We start from the raw sequence: 18,607 nt of genomic DNA on the forward strand, positions 1-18,607 counted from the left end.
AGATTCTTCTAGTGGCTCCCAGTTTTCTTAGGACAAATGTCTTGGACATTTACCCTTGCAGTGTCTTTCCTAACTGTTATTACAAGCACTCACCATACTGTGTTGCAGTTTTTTCTAATTATCTGCATTTCCAGATGTACTCTGAGATCTATGACATACAAGTACTACATCTCTATTTGTTTTCTATGCTGTAACTCTAGCATATAATAATGCTAACAACATGTTAGGTACTCAAGATATATTTGCTGAATTGATGAACTGCGGGAGCTGAAATCAGAAGAGTATTCTGGATTTATCAACAGGAAAGTGAAAAGCAAAAATTGGGAAACATGCAATGCTACCTTGAGAGGCATCTAAGGATTCCCACAATTTAGGGGTCCAAATTGTTAGTCCACTCTAATGTCTGTTTTTAGCCAAGAGAAATGTCTATCACCCCAACATGCAAATATTTGGCACCTTGTTAAAATTTTTCACTTAAATTACTTGAAATATACACAACCTTGAAATATTATATATAACCTAAATTTATAAAATTGTAATGATTAATGTTATTATCTTTTAGAATTATATTATTTTCAATATGGATGATAGAGTATATGGGAAGTACATTTTTATTTTTAGAATGAGATATTGCAATCCAATTGGCAGCCTCCTAAAGCTATGGGCAACTATATTTGGGCCTAGGCAGAATTATCATTTGACTTAATGGGTTGTGAAAAAGAGAAAAACATAGAAAATAAAATAGGAAACATTTACTGACTGTACAGTATATAAAAAGAATCATATTTAATTAACTTTAGTCCACATTATCTCTCATTTACTACAGCAGAGCTTTTGAATTTGCCCTGTACTTCTGTTTTGCAAATGAGGGATTGAAAATTTAAAGTTTGTGGAGAGTTTGGGAAAGGTATTAAATATCAGGTGGCCATTTTGTGTTGGACATATGTGATCTATTAAGAAGAGATGAAATTGTTTATGTAAAATCTGCAAATGCTAGGTTCCAATGTTTAATCTATTTCAAATTCCATGTTCTTTTTCCTTTTCTTTCCATAACCCTGTTAACTATTTCAGAATGCTCTAGTCTTTTTAGTATGGTATGATATTTGTAAACTAGGATTTTGATACCCTTGCTACTAGGGTATCATGGCTCCTAGGCCAGTTTAGCAGACAGAATGGAAAAACAGATTACTTTTCTCAGAATGATTCCACTTAAATTTCATGAATTCCAATTCAACACGGAGCGTTCTTCACTGCCTTCATTCAACATTATACTTTCCTTCTACCATGAGAATTCTAGTTGCCAACATCATCAAGAATTTTGTTCAGTAATTTAATCCTACAATACTTGCCAAATAGTTTCAGAATTGCTGTTTGCGTACTATTGTCAATAACATATTCAATACAATTCATATCTTTATTTAAATACAGCTCAAATTTACAGTATATGATGGCCATGGAACTGTTTTGCTCAGATCTTCTAGAACCTTTTTCCAAGGGATATATCTGACTTTATATGAAATTATTTGATACTTTTTAATGTAAAGAGACAAATTCCTTGAAAAAAACCACAATTGTCAAATTGACAAATGAAAAAAACAAAAAATCTGAATAGTCTGACATACATTAAAAAATATAATCCTTCATTAAAATCCTTCCGATGAAGAGAGTTCAAGGCTAAATGACTTTACTGATGGATTCTGTACATTTAAGGGAGCTACAATATCACTTTACAGAAAAATTTCAAATAATAAAAGAAACACAATTTTGAGAAGTCAGCAAAACCTTGATAGCAAAACTATGATAAGGATATTACAAGAAAGAAATTGCATGCTAGTCTAAAGAATATACATGTAAAAATCATGTAAAAATCTAGAAAATCATATTTAGTGTTATATAAAGAGAATAATACCTGATTACCAATATAAGTTTATTACAAGAATGTGGGGTTGGTTTAGCATTTGAAAATCTATCTCATTAGCAGAATAAAAAGCAACAATAACACCAAAGGCATTCCACAGGTTGTGCAATATCACATTTACTGAAACTTGCTCAAATTGTGAAACAGTTATGTCTTTGCATGGTCCCAAGATACTTGAGATTTGACCTCATTTGATCTCATCTCACATGGAATGGGCAGAATTCCATGGTGGCCCACATGGTCTTTGCTTCCTGGTGTTACTATTTGATATTTTATAGATGTAATTAAAATTACTTATTAATCAGTTGACCTCAATATGTAAATAGGTTTATTCTAATCACATGAGCACTTAAAAAACTTTTTTCTCTGACTGTTTGTGGAACAGGACATCAGAGAAATTCAAAGCACAAGAGGGATTTGAGCCACTTTTGCTGTCTTGAATGTGGAGAATACCACATACAAGGAAAACCAGAGTAATTTTTGTGATATAGGAGTCCTAAGCAAATAACTTAATTTTGCCAGCAACTGGAATGAGCTTGGAAATGAACTATCCTCCTGAGTCTTCAGATACAAGTTCACCCCAGACACTAAGTTTGTGGAATGATGTTCAATGGTAGAAAAGTAATAGCCCACAGGACTCTGCAAAATGGGGACACAGTTACGATATACACAGTCTCCTTAACACAATGCTTTGTAAAGTGAGGACTTCAGCATAAAAATCACTTCAATATTTGCACAAAAATCAGCTGATAAAATTCAGGACTTATTTAAGATAAAAAGAAAAGTTTAGCAAGCTTGAATCAGAAGGAAACTTCTTTAATCTTATAATATCTCTTTTACCACACTATTAACAAAAAAATGTGAACTATTAGAATTTTTCTTCTGGAGATCAGGAACCAAGCAAGAATGGTGATGGTTAGTACTGTTCTTTTAACATTGTAATTGACATGGGTCAGTAGAATAAAGTAAGAAAAATAAAAATAAATCTAAAGGATTTTTTTTTTAACCATCAGCTCATATTAATTCCCTGGCCATAGGATTTATTTGAGTGTGATCCAATGAAGAAGAGAAAGCATAACTTTTTTTATAGTCATGTTTTATCCATTTTCTTTCTTTTGGATGATCCTCATGCTCATTATTAAAACATAAGAGCAACAGATACTTCCCTGGGGGAAGAAATGACACATGGAAGAAGTGAGCCACAAGAAACCCAGAGACATGGAGTTAGTGTCACACAAAGTCTGGATCCCTTCCATGGATTTTTCAGTTTTGAGAGATAATAAATTGTCATTTGTGTTTAAGCCATTTAAAATTGGGAATTCTTCCTTTTGTAAGGCAAAAAGATACCAGCTGATGAGTAAGCCTACTAGAAATATACTTAATGAATTTTTAAATAGCATACAAAATTCCTGCAGGGGCTTAACTACTATACAATTAGCAAAATATCTTAAGCACAGGTCTTCTGTGGATAATTCCTTTAACATTTTTTTGGGGGACCTCATTAAAAGAGTAAATTGTTGATGCTTCTATAATACCTCAAGTAGTGATTATAATCATTGTCATGTATTTTATATACTAAAATTACTATAACATTAAAATAAACTGAAAGAAAAATATTATTGTCTACTTTTGATTAAATGTTTCATGAAAAAGGTATTTACAAACTTTAAGTCATTTAAAAGTAAAGATGCACCTGATTCATTTTATTTTAATCAACACTGCATATACTTTTAATTAAGGCCTTAAGAGTTTTGATACTTTTATCTCATTTACTGGATATTATGCTGGACATCGGATAATTCTAAAACTAGCATTTTAAGATAAAATTATTATTCTCTACTATGAGTGTGATAGTAGCAACCTATGTTATTGTCTACTAATCTGATGTTGAGAAATAGCTTACAATTTTTATTTATAAGGAATGTCTTTAGAGTCTTCATTTTAAAATTTTTATTATGTTAAGAGAACAGATTTCATGTACTTTTTAAAAAATTTTATTTATTTATTTGAAAGGTAAAGTTATAGACAGTGAGAGGGAGAGACAGAGAGGTCTTCCACCCACTGGTTCACTCCCCAGCCGATGGCTGCAACGGCTGGAGCTGAGCCAATCTGAAGACAGGAGTCAGGAGCCTCCTCCAGGCTTCCTTCACGGTGCAAGGGGCCCAATGGGCCACCTTCTACTACTTTCCCAGGCCATTAGCAGAGAGCTGGATCGGAAGAGGACCAGCCAGGACTAGAACTGGCACTCATATGGGATGCCGGCACTGCAGGTGGAGGATTAACCAACTGCACCACAGTGCCAGCCCCCGATTTCATGTATTTTATAGTTAAAATTCTTTTTTTTTTTTTGACAGGCAGAGTGAACAGTGAGAGAGAGAGACAGAGAGAAAGGTCTTCCTTTTCCGTTGGTTCACCCCACAATGGCCTCTGCAGCTGATGCGCTGCACTTATCCGAAGCCAGGAGCCAGGTGCTTCTCCTGCTCTCCCATGTGGGTGCAGGGCCCAGGGACTTGTGCCATCCTCCACTGCAACCGGGACAGAATCCGGCACCCCGACCGGACTAGAACCCGGTGTGCAAGCACCGCAGGCGGAGGATTAGCCTAGTGAGCTGCGGTGCCGGCTAAAGTTAGAATTCTAACTTTAGCCCTACCTCCCTCAATCCCCCTCCTTCCTTCCTTTCCTTTTTTTCTTTAATTTTTACAAAAACATTTTCATCCACTCTGTGATCACAGACTTAATTCAACACATAAAACGTATTAAAGACCACAGTTCCACAGGAGTATAAACAAAGGGCTAAAAACAATAATCAAATCACAAGATGTCCATTTCATTCCTATGTAGAGAAAATATATGGTACTTGTCTTTTGGGGATTGGATTATTTCTCTAAGCATTATGGTTTCCATTATGGTTTCTTGGAAGAGATAGGATTTTATTCTTTTTTATGATTGAGTGGTATTCTAGAATATTTCATTGTTTATCAAAGAATATATAAAAATGTGTTGCCTTCTGCCATGTTATAATGCAGCAAGAATGCCCTCACCCAATATGGTCCCTTGATCTTGGACTTGTCTGCTTCTAGAACTGCCAGAAATTAATCTCTGTTCTTTATAAATCATGCAATTTGTGCTACTCTGTTGTTGCAACACCGGAGGGAATAAGACAAATGTTTTGTTACTTGCAAATAGCAGAAGTAACTCTAAATGCTTGGGCAATGATACAATTTTTGGAAGTTTATCCATGAAGAGCACAACAAATTTAGGAAGCTATCATAAATAGGCTTGGGAAATGAGCAGCAATGAGAGGCAAAGCAAAGCCAAGACTCCGTCAAAGAAAAAAAGTGTTCAGGGTGCAACACTTGCTTAAAAATTTCTGTTCCTTTAAGTCATCCATACATTAGTGATAATGATGTATTAGTAAGGCAGCCAAAATGGCAGGATTCCAAGATGTATTAAATGTATATGAAGTTTGTTTTTGTGTACCTAAACCATATTATTGTAATAAACAAGACTGGTACAGGATCTCTAGAATACTGTAGCTAAAACATTTCTAATTTTTAATGTAATTGCTATTAAATTTGTTATATACACACACATATATCACATAGGGGAGAGGGTGCTTCAAAATCTTCATGGGAAATTCACATGATATATATATTTTTGAAGACATTTATTTATTTATTTATTTATTTTGACAGGCAGAGTGGATAGTGAGAGAGAGAGACAGAGAGAAAGGTCTTCCTTTTTGCCGTTGGTTCACCCTCCAATGGCCGCCGCGGCCGGCGCGCTGCGGCCGGCGCACCGCGCTGATCCGATGGCAGGAGCCAGGAGCCAGGTGCTTTTCCTGGTCTCCCATGGGGTGCAGGGCCCAAGCACCTGGGCCATCCTCCACTGCACTCCCTGGCCACAGCAGAGAGCTGGCCTGGAAGAGGGGCAACCGGGACAGAATCCGGCGCCCCGACCGGGACTAGAACCCGGTGTGCTGGCGCTGCAAGGCGGAGGATTAGCCTAGTGAGCCGCAGCGCCGGTGTAGACATTTATTTATTTATTTGAAGGAAGAGTTACAGAGAGAGAGGGAGAGACACAGAGATCTTCCATTTGCTGCTTCAATCGCCAAATAGCTGCATTGACTGGGACTGGGCCAGGCTGGAGCCAGGAGCCACGAGCCAGGAGATTTATCTGGGTCTCCCATGTGAGTGCAGGGACCTAAGTCCTTGAGCCATCTTCTGCTGCTTTCCCAGTTCTGTTAGTAAGGAGCTGGATAGGAAGTAGAGCAGCTGGGATTTGAACCAGCACCCACATGGGATGCCAGCACCACAGGTAGAGCTTAACCTGCTATGCCTCAGCACTACCCCTCTTATGATATTTTGATTCCATTTTCCATGATCTTTTTGAAGTCTTCCTCTTGTCAGTGTGTGTGTTTGTGTGTGTGTGAGAGCTTATGTGCATGTGTACGTATACATATACATATAATTAGATCAGTGGTTGGCAAACTATAGCCTGTGAGAAAAGCTGATACAGCCAGTGAGTAAAGGAGGATGCTGTGTATGATTTCAGTATTTTGTCTTTGAATTTTATTAGGTTTTGCCTTATGAGTCATTTTCTTCACATGTGGTTGAAAAAATAGGCTCTGTGGTTATTGGCTAGAATATTCTTTTTAAAGATTTTTTTATTTATTTGAAAGTCAGGGTTACAGAGAGAGAGAGAGAGAGAGAGGTCTTCCATCCGATGGTTCACTCCCCAATCAGCAGCAACTTCGAGAACTGCGCCAATCTGAAGCCAGGAGCCAGGAGCTTCTTCCGAGTCTCCCACGTGGGTGCAGGGGCCCTAGGACTTGGACCATCTTCTACTGCTTTCCCAGGTCATTAGCAGAGAGCTGGATCAGAAGTGGAGCAGCCGGGTCTCAAACCAGCGCCCATATGGGATGCCAGCACCTCAGGCCAGGGCGTTAACCCACCACCCCACAGCCCTGGTCCCTAGGATATTCTTTATGTTTCCATTAGGTCATTGGTTAGGTGTTAGATTACAACATAACACATACCTGAGAAAAGATACTTAAGGAGGAAGAAGTTTATTGCAGGTTCAGTTTTGAAGGTTCACAGTCCAAGATCAAGTAGCTTCATCAGTCTGCCACCTTGGAGTCTGGCAGTAGTGGGGCAGGTATGGAAGAATGGTTACATGGAAAGCCACAACATCTACCTTCTAAGTGACCTCACCTCATACAAATTTTGTGATTTGATGATGTTGTTCCTTCCCAGTCATTTAATGCAGTCTAATCATCCCAATAGACCCACCCTCAGACCCACAATTAAATTTTCTTGATCCTTAATCTATTAACCATTAATATTAATCCGTTTATTAACTTTTAACATCCCACAGCTTGGATACATAACATTTGATCAGATGGTATGTCTTAAACCTTTGTATCACTCAAGTTTCTATCATTTGGTGATGAATCTATATACTTGGAGAATAAATTCATAGTTCAAGAAGTTTGCAGGTCTGACCCATGTTTTAGTATCTATTCTCACAAGGATTCACGTTTAGCCCATGTGAAGAGCTTTCCAGGAAGCGCTCACATCTCTCCTGAGCATTTCTTTTTTTTTTTTTTGACAGGCAGAGTGGATAGTGAGAGAGAGAGACAGAGAGAAAGGTCTTCCTTTTTGCCGTTGGTTCACCCTCCAGTGGCCGCCACGGCTGGTGCACTGCAGCTGGTGCACCGCACTGATCCGAAGGCAGGAGCCAGGTACTTCTCCTGGTCTCCCCATGGGGTGCAGGGCCCAAGCACCTGGGCTATCCTCCACTGCACTCCCTGGCCACAGCAGAGAGCTGGCCTGGAAGAGGGGCAACCGGGACAGAATCCGGTGCCTTGACCGGGACTAGAACCCGGTGTGCTGGCGCCGCTAGGTGGAGGATTAGCCTATTGAGCCGCGGCGCCAGCCTTCTCCTGAGCATTTCAAAAAGGCCGTCAGAGATTGTGTTATCTTATGAAGACTCTTTTAGGTGATCTCATACCTCACATTGTTCCTCTTAATATGTGGATTGTCTCAGTTTATTATTTGCTCTATTGTATATCAATACTGCAGGATAACTGCATTGTTAAAAACACCCTGGTTCTTTGCTATTGAGCTCTTTCTTTCTTTCTCTCTTTCTTGACAGGCAGAGTGGACAGTGAGAGAGAGAGACAGAGAGAAAGGTCTTCCTTTGCCATTGGTTCACCCTCTGATGGCTGCCGCGGCAGGTGTGCTGCGGCCAGTGCACCGCTCTGATCTGATGGCAGGAGCCAGGTGCTTCTCCTGGTCTCCCATGGGCTACAGGGCCCAAGCACTTGGGCCATCCTCCACTGCACTCCCTGGCCACAGCAGAGAGCTGGCCTGGAAGAGGGGCAACTGGGATAGAATCCGGTGCCTTGACCGGGACTAGAACCCGGTGTGCCAGCACCGCAGGCAGAGGATTAGCCTAGTGAGCCGTGGCGCCGGCCCACTATTGAGCTATTTCTAACAATATCCTATTCTCAGTTCCAAATAAAAGCTATCCTCCTCTAGCCATGAAACTGTCTGTCCTTCTAGTCTTCTATGCCATAGTATGACTTTTTGTTCCAAGTAGGTTGCTGGGGGTGGGGTGGCCTGCTGCTAATAAGAGCAACCCCAGGCTTACATGCTCTGATTTCTCAGTTCTGACATTTAATTCTATTCTTCAATAAATAATTTTCCTTTTGATATATGCCTTCAGTCAATTTCTAGTCTTAAAACTGTTGCTTGCTGTTTGCATCCTCACTCAGCCTTTACAGAATTCCTATATTTTCAGAAAGCGGTTTTTGAAGTTCAGATTCTCTTCGGTTAAATTTGAAATGAATCCTGAAAGATGCCAAAATTTCCTTGTTAATTAAGAAACAATCACATAAATAGTTCTGGAATAAAAATAATTAAAATTTAACATTTTTAATATCGAATTACTGTCAAAAATCACTTGCCTTCATCTTTAAGAGAACTTCCTTTCATAAGGCATATTTACTGGAAGTAGATTCTGTCAGTTTTTATTGATCTTAGAAATCTAATCATTCACCTTCAATTATAAAGGATACTTTGCTGGATTTAAGATTCTTGCTTGAGGGCATGGGTATTTAACTTATAAGTTAGGTTGCCTGCATCCCACATAAGAGGGACTGAGTTCAATTCCTGGCTCTTGCTCCTTACTCCAGATTCCTGCCAATGCAGACCCTGGAAGGTTGCCATGATGGCTCAAGTAATTGAACTCCTGCCACCCATGTGGGAGACCTGGATTGCATTCCTGGCTTCTGGCTTCTGGCTCCCGATATTGGTCCCAGGTTAGCCTTAGGTGTTGTAGGCTGTGAGGAGAGAACCATTGAATGACAGCTCTTTCTCCATTGAATTCTCTCTCTCTCTCTCTTACTCTTTTTCTCACTCTCTTTCCCTGTGTATGTGTGTGCATGTGTGTATCTTTGAGTTTTTCTTCTAGCAGTTTTACTAAATCATAGTACTGCCTTTGATTCCCATTTTTTAAAATGGGAGACCAGGAGAAGAAATCACTAAGATATTTCATGGAGATTCCCATATATGTGTCCAGTCATTTTTTTCTTACTATTTTCCAATATTTTTTATTTGTCCTTAGATTTCAGTTGTTATACTATGTTGTGTCTAGATGAAGACCTTTTTGTTTATTCTATTTATAGTTCATTGTGCTTCATTATTGTGTAGATCAATGTATTTATACCAGGTTTCAGAATTTTTTAGTCATTATTTCTTCCAGCATTTTTCTTAGCTTTTCCGTTTTTGATCCTCCAATATTCCCACTTCTCATGTTGGTAGAATTAACTGTGTCCTACAATTATTTATGGGTCTATTCACTTATTTAATAACTTTTCCCCTATTAGATTGGAAATATTTAGTATTTTTACCATTAATTCTGATTTAATTCATAGGTAGCATTCATTAGATAATATTTTGGATATACTCATACTGAATAAACAAGGCAAAGTATTAAAAATTCATCTCACTTGTGTTCCATTGCCTTATTTACTGTGGCTAATATTAATTTTAAGTTTGTTTTATGGCTTATTGTATTTTGTAATTCTCTAGAGTATTTTTCTAGTGTTGGTAATGTAGTCAAAATATAATTTTTGTGATATAATAATTACTATTACTACATTAAAATGTTGCTTCTTCACTGAAGTGAAAAGAATACAAGAGTTTACACTGATTGTCTTGTATTTCTATTGATAATTTGGTCATGTTTCCCCTGCAATTGCATTTTAAAATGCACACTGATCTGTAAGTACAGAATTGGTTTTGGATTCATAGCTGTGAAAATTTCTCAGTACTCATTCATCTTGATCAATGTTGATGAAGAAATTTTTGTCCCTAAATAGTATTATGCAGTAATAAAATTTAAAAAATTACATTAAATTTACTGCCATTTTTCATGTGGAAATGAATTCATATAATTTGTTAATTTTTAGAATTTTTGGGCTAAAACAGGTAATGAATGTTTCCCCCTTATATTTAGCCCCTTGTTTTTGCATAGAAGACATCATCCAAAAATTATTAGAGAATATGAAGCAAAATGGATTTATGTAACTGAAACACATGAAGATAAACTCATTAGAGATGTTGTTTACCAGCCTGAAACTAATATAAAAGCAAACCTTGCTCATTGGAAATATGTAAGTATAATTGGTGAATTAATTCTCTTTTAAATATTTTTACTTAAAAATACTAGAGTTATAATTTTACATAGAATTTTCAAGATATTTTTCATTTCTCATAAATATCTTCTAGTACATTGTTAATAGTCTACCTTAGATCCTACATGAGGAGTAAGTGCACAGTGACTCCTGTTGTTGACTTAACAAATTGACACTCTTGTTTATGGCATCAGTAATCACCCTAGGCTCTTGTCATGAGTTGCCAAGGCTATGGAAGCCCCCTGAGTTCACTGACTCTGATCATTTTTAGACAAGGCCATGGTAGGATCTTTGTCCTTAGTGTGCTGTACATTGAGATCTAATGCTATAACTAGTACTCAAACAGTATTTTTCACTTTATGTTTCTGTGTGGGAGCAAACTGTTGAAATCTTTACTTAATGTATGCTAAACTGATCTTCTGTATATAAAGAGAATCGAAAATGAATCTTGATATGAATGGAAGGGGAGAGGGAGTGGATAAGGGGAGGGTTGCGGGTTGGAGGGACGTTATGGGGGAAGTTATTGTAATCAATATTCTGTACTTTGGAAATTTATATTCATTAAATAAAAGTTAAAAAATAAGGAAATTCAAAAAAAAAGAAAATAATTTACTCCCCAACATTTTATTTTCTTACAGCTCTCATTACATACATATAATAGTCACCTTAAAGGGGACAATAAAAGTTTTTTTTTTCCTGATAAAAAAAATAGTCTACCTTAGAATCTCTTGCTGTGAGAAACGTAGGATAAAAATGTAGTACAGAAGTACTTTTGTGGTACATTAATAACTCTCACCACAACTATTTTATAATACATGTTTTGCATATGTTACTTCATTTTATTTATTTTTATGTGTTATAATTATATAAACTACTCTTCAGTGGTTGAAAACAAAGATTTTTAGAGATTGACATTTCTATTTATAGCATAGCATTAATTTAATGTTTCATATTAAATCACAAACTGTCTTGAGGACACAATGAAAATACAAAGAAATTTACTAACATGTATTGAGTGTCTACTGTGTACCAGGCATTGTGTTAGATATTTTGCATGTGGTATATAAATCCATACTATCCCATCGACAGGTATTTTTATGTATTTTTTATTATTAAGGACCTAAGCCACAGAAAAGTTAATTTACTTATCAAAAGTCATGTAGTTAAGTAACATATCTAGGAATTTCCTCTAGATCGTCTGGCTCTAGACTTTGTAATTTTTCTAACATTAGAATTTTGTGTAGATTTGGATATTAGGTAATGGGAGATATGGAGATTCAGCATTGTTGTAGAATTAAATAGAGTAAACTTGTTATAATTCCTAAACACTATGTTTGTGATAAATTCTTATCTATGTGTACCTGTTCCTGAGTACCCTGGACTACAAATGTTTCCATTACATTTATATGATAAGAAGGAAGTGCAAAAAGTTGAGACTGTCATTAGTCTGATTTCAGTGTAAATGAGGGCCATACTTGTGTTCTAGACAAAGCAGAGGAACATCTTCAATTCTTTAAATCTCACAAAAGTTATTTGTTGAATAAAAGCAGATTCAAAAAGCAAATATATCCTACTTAAAACTTTTTCATCATCAACACTCTGTGCCAACTGTATTAATTTGCTCCAGATAACTGTGTGCTCTAAAAAACTATAAAGTTCATGTGAAATGTCTCTTAACCTTCTGTGTAGTGTATGAGCTCATTGATTTCAAAGCATACTAACGGCTGTTTAAAATTTTTTATTCCTTTATTTTATTTATTTGAGAGACAGACAATAACACACACATACACACACACACTCACACACACATACACATATATCCCATGTCCTGGTTTATTCTCCAAATACCTCCGAACAACTGAGATTGGGCCAGGTCAAAGCTAGGATTTAGGAATTCAATTCAATCTCCCTCATGTTTAGCAGTGACCCAGCTGCTTGAGTTTTCATAGCTGCTTCTCAGAGTGTATGCACGTTTGCAGGAAGCTGGAACACTGCCAGGATTGAACCCAGGCATTCTGATATGGGATGTGGAACTCCCAAACAGCATCTTTTTTTTTTTTTTTTAAGATTTATTTATTTATTTGAAAGTCAGAGTTACACAGAGAAGAGAAGAAGAGGCAGAGAGAGAGAAAGAGAGAGAGAGAGAGAGATTGTCCATCCATTGGTTCACTCCCCAGTGGGCCAAAGTGGCCAGAGCAGTACCCATTTGAAGCCAAGAGCCAGCAGCATCTGCTGGATCTCCAACGTGGGTGCAGGGGCCCAAGGACTTAATCCATCTTCTATTTTTTCCCACGCCATGGCAGAGAGCTGGATCAAAGGTGGAGCAGTCAGCACTTGAACTGTTGCCCACATGGAACGCTGGGATGCAGGTAGCAGCCTCACCAGCTAAGCCACAGGCCAGCCCCCGAAACAGCATCTTAATTCACTAGGCTGAGATCTTGGGCCCATCTGCCTTGCTATATGCTTTATACAGAGGAGACTTTCGGTGAAGATTGTATATTTATATCCAAATTGTTGTATTTTGATATTGAATTTGGATGTGCTGATAATCAAGGTAAATAAATACATATGGATATGAATATGCATATGAGTTGTGTTATGGCATATGACTATTATATATACATGACAGAAATAAATATTAACTTTAGTTAATGTCTCTGAAGTTACATAGAATAAAACATTGTGAGGGACATGGCAGGATTTTGAACGTTAAAATATATTTATTATAAGGTATTTTCTCAATTATCTCACACAAGTAATAATTCTACCAACCACATCACCATTAATGTACTTTTTAAAAAAATTTATTTTTATTTATTTGAATGACAGTTACAGACAGAGGTAGAGACAGAGAGAGAGAGAGAGAGAGAGAGAGGTATTCCATCCACTGGTTCACTCCCCAAATGGCTGCAATGACTGGAGCGGAGCCGCTAAGAAATCGGGAACCAGGAGCTTATTCCAGGTCTCCCATGTGCGTGGAGGGCCACAAAGACTGATGCCATCTTCTACTGCTTTCCCAGGCCCTATCAGAGAGTTGGATTGGAAGTGGAGCAGCTGGGACTCGAACCAGCACACATATGGGATGCCGATACTTCAGGCCGTGGCTTTAACCTGCTATGCCACAGTGCTGGCCTCACTATTAATGTAATTTTAAGAACTATTCTTTCATTGTGTGAAAATACATTCATTGTCCTATGCTTTCTTATTTTTTTACAGCTACCATTCATACAGCATTATATAAGTTGTCATCAGCTCAATTGCTTAAAATAATTTGATTTTAATTTTAAGATTCAGTTTTCATTAACTACTCTTTCTGGTCTGTAAAATGTCCTTCAGTCTCCTTTTGGGTAATTTATAGTCTCCTCTTCAGTTCACTGGATTGATATACTTTTTGTAATATTTTTATCATTCACTTACATAGTTTTTGTGCCTTAAAGTTGAATTTCTTAGAAACTAATCAGAGAAACTGATATCAGAGAACACCTAAAAAATGTAGATCCCATGGGGTAGTTATAAGGGTTAAGAAGTAGGGAAAACACTGGGAGTGAGTAAACATTAGCATTTAATACTGAGAGTTCATTTCTAAAAAAAATAATGTAAGCAAGGCAATAGATGGATTTGCTAATAGAATTTAAAGTTCAGCAATTCAGTAAATGAACTAATCAATGTCTGAATCTGTTCCTTGTTTTGGATAAAATATTGTTGATTTAAAGGCCTTAAAATTGGGGCCAGTGTTGTGGTGTAGTGGGTTAAGCTACCACCTATAGTGAGCACCAATTCACCTCCTGGCTGTGCTACTTCCAATTAAGCTCCCTGCTAATGTGGCTCGGAAAACAGCTGATGATGGCCCAAGTACTTAGGCCCTGCCCACCATTTGGGAGACCTGCATAGAATCCCAGGCTCCTGGCTCAGGACTGGCATAACCCTGGCCATTTTGGGAGTGAAACAGTGGAGGCAAGATCTCTCTCTGTAATTCTACCTCAAAAATAATAAACAAACAAATAAATGTTATAAAATTTCTCATGACTTTGGAAAAGCTATAATGCAAAACTGGATGTCCAAATAAATATCCAAATTTATGGAGCAAGAATAAGTAGAAAATCACATATAAAAGCAAAAGTCAGGATTCATGAGGAAGAAATTGATAAAAAGGAACTGTATCAGAATAGGAAGAAATTGATGATAGCAACAAAAGGAGTATCTCTTATCCATGGATTACAGATACTAGTCAGAATGTGATTGCTGCTTATGCATGTTTGACTCTCTTCGATGCAACATTATAGTGATGAATCCGTTAGATCACTTTTTTGGAAACTTGGATACCATTATGATAGATTGGGGAGAAATGTAGATAGTATTGTGATGGATTTTGCTGAGACATCCAAGACTATTTAAAAATCTGCTTTGGCATAGTCAGTCCTTTTCCTCAGAGACTACTGAAGAAAATAATGAGGAGTGAGCAAACACAGCAATTCCTTACTAATATGTTATTATTCCCAAATTCCTTGTAAAATTATAGTAATCTAAGAGGAAGTGTAAGATATTTCCCCATTAGCTATACTTTGTTGGCATGTATGGGCTTTTTTCATTTATTTCCTACTCAAAAATTGAACTTAGAGGGATATAATGTGAGAGAAATGAAAGAGATTTGGGATTGACTGGGAGAAACTTGCCATGATATTTTTCAGAACCAGCTTGACTCCCTTATTTTCCCCTGCCTCTACCCACTTCTCACATCTGAGGCTTCCATAGATGGTTAGTCACTGTGTGAGAAAGGAGGACAAATACATCTGTGAAGAAAATGATGAATGGGAAACCTTTACTGCTTCAACTTTATGAAGGGAAAAGAAAAAGCAACTCTGGGTTGTGAGTTTCTATCTCCTCTTGTGGTCCACTTGCTAGAATCAAGGTCTACTCTTTTCATTAGAACATGAGCAAAATTGCTGCTTGGCCTTTTGGCTAAGATCAAGTGTAGAACATGAGCAATACCCTTTCTCCTTGAGGCACAGAGATTGGAATTTCTCATCCTTTGTCTTGACTCATCTTCTGGAGAGAGTGCTTGGTTCTTCCTGGTAAACAAAAAAAGAGCAAAATACTCTATAGGGTAATCCAATGCAACTTCTCTAGAAGGGATTTCTTATTTCAAAGCACTTCTAAATTAATGTTCCTGTCTAGTAGTCCTTCATGCATTCTATAGAACCAGGAAACATCTGACATAATCTAATGTAATATTCCAGCTTGTTTCTAAATTAAGATTTGTTGTAGAACTGATGATTTGGCTGCACTGTAGAATATTTTGATTGATTTTGTCTTGCTTCTGAAGATTAATTTTTACCATAAATAAAACTGATGGAATTATATAAATTTATGTTGAAGGCCATTTTTGTAAAACAACACAAAATGTTCTCAAATAGAAATCTCCCTGTGAATCATTTTCATTAATTACTATTAAATATACTTACTTAAAGGCTTAAGTTTTGCTCTTTTTAACGTGAGAAACTGTTCTTATTTTATTCTATTATAACTTGATAAGGACTCCAAAATATAAAAAAAATTAACTTTTTAATTATACCACATGTGCATGAAAAAAATAACCTAAAGCATACTTATCAAAATGTTAATAGTAGTTATTAAAGTGATAGAACTTCAGGTGATTATTTCTTTCAAGCAGTTTACTGTTAGAAAAGTCTTTTGTCTGTCAGTTTGTCTTTTTGTAAATTAAAGATTTTAATTGGCTTTAATTTTATATGAGAATTGTCAGCTTCATTCCATAAAATAGAATAAGTATTCCTATATTACTTTTTAAACCAAATATGTTTTGTTTACAAAATAAAAATAAATAAAATATGCATTATGAATAAAAAGATTTTATAACATAAGTATAACATTTTTATAACATTTACCTACATTTTTATAACATGAGTATAGAACTGTTATCTACAAGAACCTTTATTTTATATCATATGCCACATCATAAATATCTTCTTTGTTATTAACTTTTTAATAGCACTTTTAGGTTCACAGCAAAACAGAGGTACGTATAGAGAGTTCCTTTATATTACATATCCCCCCATATATAACATTTCCCACTATAGACATCCTGCAATACAGGAGTACAGTTTTTACAACCAGTGAACCCACAATGACACCTCATTGTTACTCTAAGTCCCTAGTTTATATTAGGGTTCACTCTTGCTGTTAAATGTTGCATGAGTTTGACAGATACATAACAAAATGCATACATTAGTGTTTCACTACCCTAAAAAGTGTTTGTACTCTGCCCATTCATCCCTCTCTCCCCACCTTATCCCTGGCAACTACTGATGTATTTACCCTTTTCATAGTTTTGCCTTTTCTAGGATGTCATGTTATTAGAAGCAAACAGTATATTTGGGTATAAATATCAAGGAAAACAGTTGCTGGGGTTTGTGTAAGTGGAGCCCCCCAAAGTGACTACACCATTTTGTGCCCACTAACAGTGAATAAGTGATCTTGCAAGGGCAGGCATTTGAAATAGTTGTTGACACTAACCTCCCACATTAGAGTACATGGGTTTGAATCTAGGTGCTGGGTCCTGAATCCAGTTTCCTACTAATGTAGTGGTGGTGGCTCAAATAATTGGTTTCATGCCACTCACCTGAGAAACCTGGGTAACATTTCTGGCTTCAGTCTTTGGCCCTAACTAAGTCCCTGTTGCAGACACATCAAGGAGTGAACCAGGAGATGGGAACTCACTTTCTCTCTGTCTCTCTCTCTCCTTTCTCTCTGTCTCTCAGATTCTCTCTCTCTGTTTTGCTCTGAATCTTGCCTCTAAAATGCATTTTTTAAAACTAAAAAAGAATAAGAGTGCTTGTTACTTCACATCATTGCCAGATTTTGGTGTTGTCAGTGTTTTGGGTTTTGGCCATTTATTACATATGTAGTTGTTGCTTTAACTTATATATTCATTAATTATATGCATTATTTCATATACTAACTTGCCTGTTGTATATCTTCTTTGGTGAGACATAGTTCTGTTTTTGCTATTGGAAAAATGAGATGAGTAAGAGGAAAGGGAAAGATTCAGTTTATTTAGAAATACTGCTTTGCGAGGGTGGAGCCAAGATGGTGGAATAGTGAGGGCACACACCGATAGTTCAAGAAAAGATAGTTTAATAAAAGTGGAGTTACTGTAGCCTCAGGAAAAGGCTCAGGAAAAAATTGCAGAGGAAACTCTTCCGGATCTAGTGGATGTGACACGGAGGACCTATGGGGAGAGCAAGGTCGCCCACCGCGTGGAAGCTGAGCCGCAGAAACTGAGCCGCAGAGTCTGCTCGCCAGCGCTGGAAGGGGAGATGAGACAAAAACCTCGGTAACCCGAGACATTGGCGGGGAAAGGCAAAAAGAGCCTACAGGGAATGAGGCCTGAAGCCCCACTGGGGAAAGTTCACCAGGCTGACTGGAGGAGAGAAAAAATTGAATAAATAAGGGGAACTGACATGGACATTAGCCTCTCTCTCCACTCACCTTACAAAGCCGAGCAAGACAAAGAGCAGGCACCATTTTACATATGTAAAGCGGCGCCCACCATTAGCTAAGCAGAAAAAACTGACTCTGGTGGGGAGAAATAACAGGAGGTTAAGACCTAGTGAAAGTGTGGAGCTAACGAACTGAGGCTATGAAAATCTGAGGGGCGGGCGAGAGAACTCACGAGTACACAAACTCGGTAACCTTGGCAACCCAGTGTGAGACTGCGGAGAAATTTGAGACCACACTGAGGGCTGCATAAACTCTTTGTGTGGTCCCAGGGGTAAGCAGACGAATACCCACAGGGGCCAGATTTCATACATCAACTACCCTCAATTCCACTCAGCTGTGTGGAATTACTTCCCAACTGAGTCAAAAAAAAAAAAAAAAACAAAAACAAAAAACGAGCGAGTGAGAGAACAATCTGGGTGAGTCACCTTTGGCACACCCTTACGCCCTTAACCCAGAAGAACCAAACAGAG

At 37.4% G+C, this 18,607-nt stretch overlaps 1 protein-coding gene across 2 annotated transcripts in view; it reads left to right on the forward strand.

The window, feature by feature from the left end:
* LRRIQ3 (leucine rich repeats and IQ motif containing 3) overlaps window positions 1–18,607 on the forward strand; it is a 163,646-nt gene that overhangs the window by 39,974 nt on the left and 105,065 nt on the right. For both annotated transcript variants that reach the window (XM_051856362.2, XM_051856361.2), the window contains exon 5: window positions 10,442–10,598. In XM_051856362.2, the coding sequence (XP_051712322.2) occupies window positions 10,442–10,598 (157 nt within the window). The remainder of the gene's footprint in view (window positions 1–10,441; window positions 10,599–18,607) is intronic.

Source organism: Oryctolagus cuniculus, chromosome 7, assembly GCF_964237555.1.
Source record: "Oryctolagus cuniculus chromosome 7, mOryCun1.1, whole genome shotgun sequence".
In the NCBI taxonomy this organism is placed as follows: Eukaryota; Metazoa; Chordata; class Mammalia; order Lagomorpha; family Leporidae; genus Oryctolagus; species Oryctolagus cuniculus.